The sequence below is a fragment of the Zootoca vivipara genome, chromosome 5 (genome assembly GCF_963506605.1).
Source record: "Zootoca vivipara chromosome 5, rZooViv1.1, whole genome shotgun sequence".
Taxonomy (NCBI): domain Eukaryota; kingdom Metazoa; phylum Chordata; class Lepidosauria; order Squamata; family Lacertidae; genus Zootoca; species Zootoca vivipara.
In genome coordinates, this window is record NC_083280.1 from 63633234 (window position 1) to 63646000 (window position 12767).

At 41.6% G+C, this 12767-nt stretch overlaps 1 protein-coding gene across 6 annotated transcripts in view; it reads right to left on the reverse strand.

Moving 5' to 3' along the window:
• Positions 1-12767, reverse strand: part of IDE (insulin degrading enzyme) — a 57176-nt gene that overhangs the window by 40291 nt on the left and 4118 nt on the right. For all 6 annotated transcript variants that reach the window (XM_035138745.2, XM_035138746.2, XM_060274849.1 and 3 more), the window contains exon 2: positions 1986-2170. In XM_035138745.2, coding sequence (XP_034994636.1) covers positions 1986-2145 — 160 coding nt within the window. In that variant the 5' untranslated portion in view covers positions 2146-2170. The remainder of the gene's footprint in view (positions 1-1985; positions 2171-12767) is intronic.

The window sequence follows — 12767 nt, forward strand, 5'->3', positions numbered from 1 at the left end:
CAGGTGGCCATGGAGACTGTGCAGCTGCGCCACCCGCGCCGGTGAGAAGCCAGAGGGGAAGAGATGCACGGTGATGGTCAGGGTGGGAGGAGGCGACCTGGGTGCATGTAGGTTACGGAGGCAGGTCGGTGCACTTCTCTTCTTCTTAGGCCTTTTCCCACCCCCGCCCCTTCTCCTCCGCTTCCTCCTAGGAAACGCGCTCCTTCGTCTTAACTGCTATCCTCCTTGCATCTTCCGTCGGAGTTCGCGCGCACTGCCCAGAGTTGGCTAAATGCAACTGGAGTTGTGCAAAAGGCAATGGAAACAAATAGCCGCCCATAGGCAAAACCAAATAGCAAAACCTTTTTGGGAACTGCCTGTGTCGTAAAGTTCTCTGTTTAAACTGGGGCAGGGGCTTCCCGACGATCAGCTGAGAGGCGGGCTGATCGGGCGCCTCTTCGCCGCAGCCACAGCGCTCAGAGCGCTCGCCCCTAGTCGCCCACGAAGATCATGGGCTTCACCTGCAGCCGCAGCTGCCTCTCACCAGGCTCTTTGCGCTGCGCTGCCCGAAGCGGTTCCCGTGCAGCCGCCTCTTGCCAGGCCCTCCGCCACCGCTTCTCTCACAGCCGCCTCCGCGGCTGCTTCCTGCTCTGCCAACGTGGCTGTGCTCCTTGCTCCCCAGCAGCACGCAAATGGGAGGGCAGCCTTGCTGTTTTTATTGTCTGCTTCCTGGCTCTCCCCGGGTCTCGCGCGGTGCATGCTGCCGGCTCTCACTGGGTCCCCATGGGTCGGGGCTCTGCGCAGCGCACTGTTGCCAGCTCCCACTTAAAAAAATAAGACATCCCCCAAAAATAAGCCACCGTGGGGTTTTTTGAGGAAAAAATAAATATAAGACGTGTCTTATAATATGAGAAACACGGTAACCATTTTGTTTTGTTTTTTGTTTTTAAATCAGAACATCTAGGTAACAACCATGTTCTAATTTCATGTTTGCTTAACATGCAAATACATCATTTTCAGGCCTACTATCTGACTTCCCAAACATATTACACAAGTAATAATTTTCTATGACATTCCATATGCCATTAATTTATACCAGGAAATTAAACTATTTTCTTCCATGCATTCCCCAGCAGACACACTGGGATCTTAAGCGCAGAAGGGTATGGAGCATATAAATTGAGTTCTTCCATTATTCATCCTTGAAAAACTTAAACCTGCTTTAGAACAAGTAATTTATACAGCCAATTTTATGCATAGCTGCCAAGTTCCCCATTTTCCCCGGGAAACTCCCGTATTTTCCTACCGTTTCCCACAGGTCTCCCGAATGGCAAAATACCCTGTATTCCCCCCGGATTACGGAACTCCTGCCGGCAGCCATGTTCTTCTGGTGCTGCGCCAGCACCGGAAGTCGCTTCTACGCACTTCCGGACATGCGTAGAAGCGACTTCCGATGCCGCTGTGCCCATTTCCAAAATGTCCGTAGCGCCAGAAGTCGCTTCTACGCATGTCCAGAAGTGCGTAGAAGTGACTTCTGGCGCTGCGGACATTTTGGAAATGGGCATAGTGGCATCGGAAGTCGCTTCTATGCATGTCCGGAAGTGCGTAGAAGCAACTTCCGGTGCCGTGGTGCTACTGATCCCGGATCTTTCAGTCCCGGGCTTGGCACCTTTGGTTTTATGACAAACCTAACTTCTGAGGCTAATCTGGCTAAGGCTACAATCCTACTTCCATTTACCTGGGCAAAAGCTGCACTGAATTCAACAGGACATACTTCTGAGTAGAAATGGTTAGCCAGTGCTGTAAGACTGCAAACCTATACACATCTTCCTGGGAGTTCAATGGGGTTTTGTGCACTTCCAAATAACGTCAACTTCCAAGTAAGCAAAACTAGGATTGCAGCCTCAGTGTAGTATGTAGGTTGAAAACCCTTTTTTGAAAGTTATTTCATTTGAACTAGATTACAATGCAAACCAAGGTACAATATATTATAGACGATCATATACCTATGTGTACATCAAGTGCAGCTGAAGACTTGTCTGTAGTGGGGTCACTGATAACCATTGCCTTGATGCCATTTGCCAGTTCTAGCCCACGATACTCTCGTTTATCTTCAGGTGATTTGATAATATCATTTGCTATTCTATTAATAGCAAGATGACTCATTTTGTTGTGCGTTGCTTGCTGAATCCTAAAAAAAAGCAGTAAAAGTTAAAGCCATCTCTCAGTTCAAATAGCCTAAGAAAGAAAATGGGGAGATACATCTGCAACTCAAGAATGCTCAGCTCTAGAAGGTCCAGATCAAAAACTTATTGTCCACAGTCCAACAACAAGTAAGGCATACTTAGGTTCACTGAAATCAATAGACTAAAGCTATTTTACTTCCTTCAAATGTAGAACAGCTGAGTGCTTTCAATAAAAAGTTGGCCTAATAATGGTCACAATTAATCCAGTTTATTAATATCTATTTTATAATATTTCAAAGCCTATACTTAATATAGTTGCTGTCAGCCTTTACTAATTGATAATATTGGCTATGTAATTTAAAAAGTGCAATGTAAAATCAACATATGTTTGTCTAATTAAAAGCATTATTTCAGTTATGATGCAGTAAAGCCTAGTTTATAACATCATTTTCATCTGCCAAGAGTAGATCCCTATAGCTCTTTAAATCCATGATGAATTGCTTTACAATGAATATAGAATGCTAGAGAGCCAAAATGAACTGACCAAGCAGGTTCAAAATGCCACAACCACACTCCCAATGACAAGCCAAAAACAGTTTACTTCAGTGTCTGCGATTCTTGAATTAATTCAAGCCCACATGAAAGGTGAAGTCATTCATGCTGGGCTATTTACCTGACTACACCCTTATCCAGAACTTAATATAATTGCATTTCCTGTATTTGTTCATGCTACATACACTCTATTCCTGATCCGTCATTGATCTAGCTAGAAGATAGGAACAAAAGAAAAGAAGCACAGAAAAATAAGAAAACCATCCCTGCACATTTTCCAGGTACCAGACATCATTGCAAGAGCTTCTTGTTCTGCCATGCCTTTGCATACAGTCTCTTGTTTCTTGGCTTTCATGTAAAGCATATAAATATATATTTAAAATATATGCCTAAAAGGAACAGCATGCCTTCTTCAACCTGCCAAATAAAAATGCTTTTGTGCTGCAATTATATCCACGCTTACCCAAGAGCAAGCCAAACTGAAAACTGTGAGACTTATTTCTGAGTAGAAAGATACAAGATCAGCCTGTTAACAACATCCCTTTTCAGTTCCTGGATCATTCTCGCCTCTTTCACCCAAGTATCTTGTACTTTGAAAACTAAAGTGCTGAATGATTTGTTCCCAGTGTCTCCTGGCAATTAAACCACCAGGCTGAAACACTGAAGACAAATGCAAAGTGTATTAGCTATTTAGAGCAGAACAGCATCACATTACGATTGTTCTAAATAATTCATTTGATAAAACTACAAAGCTATTCCATCATTACTGTTACTGCCACAAAAGTAAAGAAACTTCAAAAGGAAAAATAACAGCATAGAATTTGGGAACCGTGCTATTTACTTTTTTTAACAAAGGTAACAGAAGAATGTGAAATATTAAGGCTTAGAGGAAGGCGAAATAAGTACTAGAGAATACGTAAGGATTATTACGTATCTAGGCCAAAATCAGACCACATATTTAAACACTATGTTCAGCCATCACAATCACACACCCCAAATAGTTAGCAAGGTCTACAAAAAGCATTTTGGGTCCACACAGTCAATTCTCTGCCACACAGTCAATTCTCATGCAACTGTGCAGAGGACATCCATCCTTATGGAACAGTGGATATTTTTAAGCATTTTAATAGAGAAAAGTAAATAAAACTAAATAAACTTACTTGCATAAATATTTTTATGTTCTCCAATCAATCTCATACTGACCATGGGTTAAACCACAGTAAAATTCCACTGTCTACTGACACTATCAAAGTCCATAGTCCTCACTTGTATACTAAATATTTTACATTGATGTTTTATGCAAACCAGTTTGATCTCAGCTACAGCACACTGCATTTCTAAAAATCAAGGTGTTCATCTTGCTCTGTATAGACTTCCTCGTCCCTCATTGAGAACTGTGCTAACCTATGAAACAGCAGATATCGGCAAGACAAGCAAAAGAAAAAATAGCAATCCGAAGATACCATGCCAAAGAGCAGAGGTAAAGTTGTAGTCAGGCATACTGTAATATAATAAATAATAATAATAATAATAATAATAATAATAATAATAATAATAATAATAATTTATTATTTATACCCTGCCCCTCTGGCTGGGTTTCCCCAGCCACTCTGGGCGGCTTCCAACAGAAGAATAAAATAATTGATTAAAGATTAAAAGCCTCCCTAAACAGGGCTGCCTTCAGATGTCTTCTAAAAATCTGGCAGCTGTGTTTCTCTTTGACATCAGATGGGAGGGCGTTCCACAGGGCGGGCACCACTACCGAGAAGGCCCTCTGCCTGGTTCCCTGCAACTTGGCTTCTCGCAATGAGGGAACCACCAGAAGGCCCTCGGCACTGGACCTGTGTCCGGGCAGAACGATGGGGGTGGAGACGCTCCTTCAGGTATACTGGACCGAGGCCATTTAAGGCTTTAAAGGTCAGCACCAACACTTTGAATTGTGCTCGGAAACGTACTGGGAGCCAATGTAGGTCTTTCAAGACCGGTGTTATGTGGTCTTGGCGGCCACTCCCAGTCACCAGTCTAGCTGCCGCATTCTGGATTAGTTGTAGTTTCCGGGTCACCTTCAAAGGTGGCCCCATGTAGAGCGCATTGCAGTAATCCAAGCGGGAGATAACTAGAGCATGCACCACTCTAGCGAGACAGTCTGCAGGCAGGTAGGGTCTCAGCCTGCGTACCAGATGGAGCTGATAGACAGCTGCCCTGGACACAGAATTGACCTGCGCTTCCATGGACAGCTGTGAGTCCAAAATGACTCCCAGGCTGCGCACTTGGTCCTTCAGGGGCACAGTTACCCCATTCAGGACCAGGGAGTCCTCCACACCTGCCCGCCTCCTGTCCCCCACAGACAGCACTTCTGTCTTGTCAGGATTCAACCTCAAACTGAGAATCAAACTGAGCGGTCAGGCAGCTGTAGAAGTGAAAGCCTGTATGTAATAGCAACAACTGCTCCAGTAACAGAGGATTAGGATAAATTAATAAGAAATAATAATTAAAAATTAGGGGTGTAGCAGGGTTTAAAATAACAGCAGGAAATAGAGCCAATATGATACACAGATGTCATATTTGAGAGTTGCATAGGTATTCAGTGCAGACAGCAGTCGGACTCTGTGGAGTTTATGATGGAATTCAGATTCAGGTTGGGAGTTCAACAGTGCACCAACTGCCCAGCTGATTTCCTAGCTTAGATTGTGGACATGATCTGAGACCTAGTATAGTATTGGAGAGACCAGTGGAGCATAAAAGTCACTGGCTTGTGTTCCACAAGCCTCACACTACCACTAATGCTGTTTAACGTCTATATGAAACCATTGGTAGATACCATCCAGGACTTTGAAGTGAGACATCATTCATGTATTGATACCACCCAGTCCAGGAGTTGCTTAGTTCTGAACCAGTGACTAGAATGTCACAGCCAAGTGTTGGCAGGAACCAATTGAGGAGCCACCAAGGGAAGAAGGCGGATCAGAACCAAAAGAATGGTAGTGGGACAATGATAAGTAGTCAGAGGGAAAAAACTGGGAAGTTGAGGTGTTGGAAGCTGAAGGGGTAACAGGGCTCTGAGTTGGGAGAGTCTGTGGCAGAAAGAAGTCAAGAATCAGAAGCTGAAGCTGGAGTGTAGAAGAAGGGAGGTCAAAAGGCAGAGATGAATCAGACTGGTGAAGAGTCATGGGTGTCTCCCTCTCCTGCTGCAACAAGTTCTCCCTCCCAACTCACAGAACCAAGTGAGGAATAAAATGGGCAGAGCAGACAGACTGCACACAGGCAAAGTCTCAAATTGCTTGCAAGAAGCCCTGGAGAAGAGGAGACTTAAGACAAGGAGTACTCAGCTAAATCTGTGAAGACCGATTCTCTAACCAAGAGTTAACTAGTTGTGTGATTTACTGACTGGCTTGCTCTGTGACATAGAAGGTGTGGATGTGGTCAGCCAAACTAATTGTATCCAGACAAGTCAGAAGTGATGTGAATAAATAACCCTAAAGCTTTGGAGGGAGGTTATGCACATAATCATCTAAGGTGGTTTGGAGCCTAGGTATAGTCTTGGTCAGAATTTGCAACTATTTAAATCAATGAGATCTCACCCCACTGACCCATGTTTTTATCACCTTGAAAATCAAGTAATGCAATGTGTACTACGTTCAGCTGCCCTCATAAATTACTCATGAGCTACAGCCAGTACAGAATAGCACTGCTTACTTCCTGATGAACATGGGTAGGCAATTAACATATAATCAATTTTGCAGGAGCTGTACTAGTTTCCTGAGAACTTCTGAGCCTAATTCAATATCATGATACTTACCTTTAAACCAGAGAAAGCTAACCTGTGACCCTATAGTTGTATCTGGACTACAACTTCCATCAACCCCAATTATGGGTCATGTTGACTAGGGGGTGATGGGAGTTGGGAGACCGACATTATCTGGAAGGCCACAAGCTCCCTATCCCTGTTTTAAATCATTCACAGCCTGGATCCAGCATTCATCAATAGGGACCACCTCTCTCTGTATTGAACCCTATTATGGTGTAAAGATAAAAGATCAAGTCCTGCTCTGTATTTCCTCAGGAAGTGAAATCAGCAGCTAAAAGCCAGTCTTTCATTTGTTATCACTCTGAGATTCTGGAATAACTTTCTAAATGGATTTTTTTAATTAAAAAAAAGTCTGTCTTGATGGCATTCTGGAGGGATTTGCAAACTATTTTACATGAAGTAGACAGAAGAGAAATAGCATGCTTTGGAGTGGTCTAACTTTTATTATTAGGTTGTGATTTTTTGTGCTTTTATGTTCTATCAGATTTTAAGTATTGCTTTTCATTTTAATGTAAAGTGCACTGAGCTTAGTAAAAGTAGCATACAAATGTCTTGAGGCATAGATACTGGACTGGAAGTAAGAGGAAAGGGTCCACAAATAAGAAAGTCAAGTTTTTCACTCAGATAGCAACCAGAATAGTGCATTTTGCATTTAAGCTGTGGGCCTTTCCCAATTTATACTGGAGTTAAGAAGCAGTATACTGTATAAAGTACTGCTTTGGCTGATTGGCCTCTGAATGCTGACATTATGGAACAGTTAACATTTATTTACCTTTCAATCCACAGTTAAGGATGATTCCTAAATCAGAGTAATAAAGCCTGTAATGAACAGTATGTTGCAAAATATAGCAGAAGGTAGAGCAGAAGGATTCAAATGTCAGAAATTCCCGCAACTGACAAATTCAGATATGACACCCACAGAAGCCAATGTTTCCATTACGGTAAATAAAATCCACCAGCTGCACAATTCCTGCCAAATGGCAATCAGGTTAATGTAACTTCTCACCTCTTCTATAACGAAGACAGCATTCAGAGCTTTGGAGGAATTCATTAAAACTCACTACTATCATATAGAAATAAAAAATAACCAAGTCCATTCCCTAACATAGCTTTTAGCCTAGTCCTCCTTATACACATTCCTTGTTGACCTTAAAAAACACTTAAAGACAGGGAGTGAAGATGAGGGGGCTGATATTGTGACATATTTCCTAAAGTAATAGTGACATTTAAAGGCACATCAGCCAATAACAAGCTTTTTTTTTACATATTACTCTCAGTAATGAAAAAGAGGCATTTTCATCAATGTGCAGATCTATTTAAATACATTACTGTCACACTTTTTATATTGTTCAGTGTGATACAACACGAAAGTTCATTGTACTTGGAAAATGTCTAGCAGTGACACCCGAATGCCGCTAGAGTCAGACTTCAACCACATCTGCATCATCACTCATGTCCCAAACAAGTGGTGTGGTAAAGTACCATCATTCACCTGACCTCTGGTCAGTTGTTGCTCTAACCAGGAGGTGAAGCCATGTTGGTACAGTGCTCTCACTGGTGTGTTTGTACCATGCTGCCCTTGCTGCTTCCTTTCCCCTCCCAATATTCCTCCAGCTAAGTAGCAGCAACAAGAGGGCAGGTAAGTAGCGGCACCCACACCACCTGCTACTTACCCCAAATAATTTTAAAATCTCTGTAACTACTAAGTTCACTGTCTGGAAGTCACTGGCTATATCTAGTAATCAAGAAAGTGAGATAGATCATAGAATTGTAGGGTTGGAAGGGACCCCAAGGATCATCTAGTCCAGGCATCCCCAAACTGCGGCCCTCCAGATGTTTTGGCCTACAACTCCCATGATCCCTAGCTAACAGGACCAGTGTCAGGGATGATGGGAATTGAAGTCCAAAACATCTGGAGGGCTGAAGTTTGGGGATGCCTGATCTAGTCCAATCCCCTGCTATGCAGAAATCACTAGTGACTCATGTTAAGCTTGTGGTATACTAAGACCCCTAGAGCCTTTTCACATGTACTACTGGCAAGCCAGGTGTCCCCCATCTTATATTTGTGCAGCTGGTTATTGCTGCCTATGTGCAGAACCTTAGATTTGTCCCTACTGTATTGAAATTCATTTTGTTACTTTGGCTCAGTTCTCCAATCTGTTGAAGTCATCTTGAATCCCAATTCTGTCTTCTGCAGCATCACCTACTCCTCCCAGTTAGGTGTCATCTGCAAATTTGATGAGCACCCGCTCAATTCCTTCATCAAAGTCATTAAACAGACGTTAAACAACAGGCCAGACTTGTCACTTTTTTTCCAGGATTAAAAATGATTTCGCCATAAATGCTTTAAGAATTATGATGTTTTAAAACCTTTTATATACGAAGTGTTGACAAACTCAGCTACAAATATCTCTACTCTATCTAATTCATAAATCTAAGTCAAAAGTACTGTACCTCCAGAAATGTATAAATGGCATCTCCCCGCACACCGCTTTTGTCATGACGTTATTTTTAAATTGAAAACTTTCTGCTTTATTTTAGAACCCCGAGTTTAGTTCTTCAAATGCTACATAGAAGCAGAGAAAGAAAATGAATCCTATACTGTAGTTGATAGATCTCACTGTAGGTAAGAATCTGTTTCCTTCTGCATGTTACAGCAAAAGCATGACTCATCCCTACTTGTGCTTCCTATGTTTCTAATTGAACACACACCTTGACTTTCACAGTTCCTGCTTTTTTTTGTCCTGGCAAGGGCTCTGTGTCTTTATTAAACCTCTGACAGGCAAATAAAACATGTAACAAATTTGCCAAGCAATGGTACATAATCTTCAGAAAGCTACATCTGTTGAAATCCTTGTTATGCAGCTGTTCAGAGGCACAAAAAACTCATCATAATTATGAAGATACTTTCAACAGAAGCTAAAATGCACTTGCTAAGGTGGTACCTAATAATACTTCTGGGAGCAAGTATTGAACTAGCATGTGACAGTCTGAGTAATCTATATTTATAGCAGCTTAAACACTGACCTGGAATAACCCAGATAATGAGATCAATTAATTTCCAGTTCAATTAAAAACAGGACTTTTCCTATGGAGATACAGTTTGGATGTACAGTATAGTGGCTTATTCCTCTCTCTCTCTCTGCCTCCTGGATCTCTTTATACAGAAAAGCATTACTTACATGCCATATATTAGTGACACTTCTCACAACCTAAACACGGAAATGGCTTTCATCAAATTAGACCCTAAGCTTGTGCGAGGGAAACCAGAGCTCATTAACAATACTGTAAAGCATTCTTCTAAACAAGAATATGAACACCCCCAACTCAACACTTGTATATCTTTTTCCTTAATATATCTAGATATATAAAGCATATCTTTATACTTCTTGGGGCTTCTCAATAATAACCAGTTCTGAAATAGTTAATACTGTACTATTAAAGAGAAAATGTTGTATGATGGCACACATCACGGATGCAAAGTTTGAGTTGCTTTCAACACATTTTTATGACAAAAGTGGCTTTCAACTAAGATCTAAACAATTGCGTGGGGAGGAGTTACAGAAAGGATACACACAAAAACACATACTCCCAAGCTGTTTATAAAGGCTTTTAGAGTGATATAGAGGAATGCTTCTATCATAAGCATTTGTTTTCAGTAATGATAAACTATGTTTATAATTTCTAGAAATAAAGAGGACCCATAGTGGTGTACCACACAATTAAACTAAAATTAAAATATGAATGTAATGACATTAATTGAAAGAAAAATCCTCGCAAGTAGTGTACAAAGTTCTGGCATTTCAGGTGCTGTCATTAAAGGGTAGCCACACAGGAAGTGACTCTAATGGAACAACAGGAAGGATAAATGCTGTTATTCATGTATTGAGCAAGGGGTTGGGCTAAATGGCTTACAAGCCGCCCACCCACCCCCCAATTCAATCATCATATACAAGACTATTTGGTGGTAATAACAGGCATTAACATGCTTAGAAGAGGAAACAGAGAAGTTTCACTGAAGTGAGAATACGATAGACAGGAAAAATACACAAGAGTTAATTTCGAAAAGATGTTCTTTCATACCATGCACAGGGCAGCAACACAGAAGCAGATGCTCACCAAGTCTGAAGTTCTCTGGCAATAACTTAATGAGAAAATATCAGTGAAGTGCACAGGTGTCTGCAAGAGCTGAATTGAAAGGTTAATTTACTGCAGCACGTAGGGCTTTATTCGCACAATGAAGAGAAAGATTGCTACGGTATCTCATACCAAAAGAAGTAGGAAGCCCAAAATGTTTCAGCTACATCCCTAGCTGACTATCTTGCATCACTCAAAGGTCAGTTTTTCTACAGAATTGTGAACTCCATCCAGCAGATATAATAACCAGATATATTCACCTGATACCTCTCTTTCCTCACAAAATAAAGGGTCAAGAGCTCCTGATCTTACTGATTATTTGTCAATGCCTTCAACCTTTGATATACCTGAAGTATAATTTTTATCCCAGAAAACCAGATAAGACTCCCTGCCCTTGCTCCTGTCTGCATAATTATCTCTTCTTTTTAGTCTTTACTCATTTTATTAGGATTACAACCCCCCCCCCCACACACTTTTAAACCACACCTTGTAGTTTAAGATCACATTTCTTTCAGCCTTCCAACAGTATTCCTCTCTAATTGGCTTGTTTCCCACTGTCCCTTCCATTCTCACAAGGGCCCACACAATCTAATGTTTCAGTGACAAAGGATGGAGACAGACTACTAATCATGGGAACACTACTTAGAATTGATCCCAATGGTAGTTTAAGTGTGTGATGAGCTGGTTGCTGGGAGGGTTCTACTCACTTACTTCATAGGGTACTTAGAAACAGATACCAGTTTGTTACATGGTTCCTATTTATATCTGGGAAATATATCAACCAATATTTTAAAAATTAAGCCACCCTGTATACTACAAAAAAACTACCAGTAGTTAAAAAACTGGACTGCACTCTTGCCAGCTGCTTTAAGCAAAAAAAGTAACACAATTTTTTCTTAATCACTTTTGTTGTTTCCTGTAATCAATTCTTATCTAGTAGGTATCTTAGAAATATAAAATAAAGCCAACCTATACCCTCTCTTTGTTATTTGCTGCTGTATGATCACCTTATACAGGGATGGCTAACCTCAGTTCAGGTCTGATCTGACCCCTTAAGCAATTTTTTCTGGCCCTCCCAGAACTCTTATTTTTGCTGCTGCAGCAAAAAGAAAGAAAATGAAACAGACACAGTACTGGAGTGGGAAGAGCCTAGTGCCCCAAAGGAAATGCATATCACTCTCCAGTGTCATGAGATTGATCATTTGAGCTGAGAAGGAATGATAATCCCTCTCAGTATGGATCAGCTGGGATGGGGAGGCTGTCTGCCTGTGGATATTCTGTGTAAGGGTGTCTGCACGCATGCAACATGCAAGTACATTAATGAGTGTGTGGCAGCCACACCTACTACCGGAATGTGGCCCCTGAGTGAATCCCTCAGGTCAAATAAAGCTACCCTGCCTTACAAAGAGAAGACTCAATTAACATGTTACATGGCTCTCTTGCTTTAAGCCTCTGTGAGAAACAGTTATATTCCAAACAAAATAAAAAAAATTCCTTCCAGTAGCACCTTAGAGACCAACTAAGCTTGTCATTAGTATGAGCTTTTGTGTACATGCACACTTCTACAGATACACTAAAACAAAAGTCACCAGACCCTTATACAGTGGTACCTCGACTTACGAAGGCAATCCGTTCCATGGCACTCTTCGGAAGTCGAAACCTTCGGAAGTCAAAGCGTCCATTTTGCATATGCGCAGACTGTGCACACCGCTTCTGCACATGTGCAGAACGCGCGTGCAGCGAAAATACTTCCGGGTTAGCGGACTTCGGAAGTAAAAACCTTCGGAAGTCGAGGCACTTGTAAGGTACCACTGTATATAGTGAAAGGGTGGGTCTGGTGACTTTTGTTTCAGTGTATCTGAAGAAGTGTGCATGCACACAAAAGCTCATACCAGTGACAAACTTAGTTGGTCTCTAAGGTGGTACTTGGAAGGAATTTTTTATATTTTGCTTCAACTACGGAAGACCAACACGGCTACCTACCTGTAACTAGGTATATTTCAGTAATTGGGATGAGTTCATCAGTCTGAAGTACAGTACCTGCATTCTCACCCTCCTGTGTTTCAAGGACAGCGATTGGACAGCCTGCTAATTGAGAATCTGCT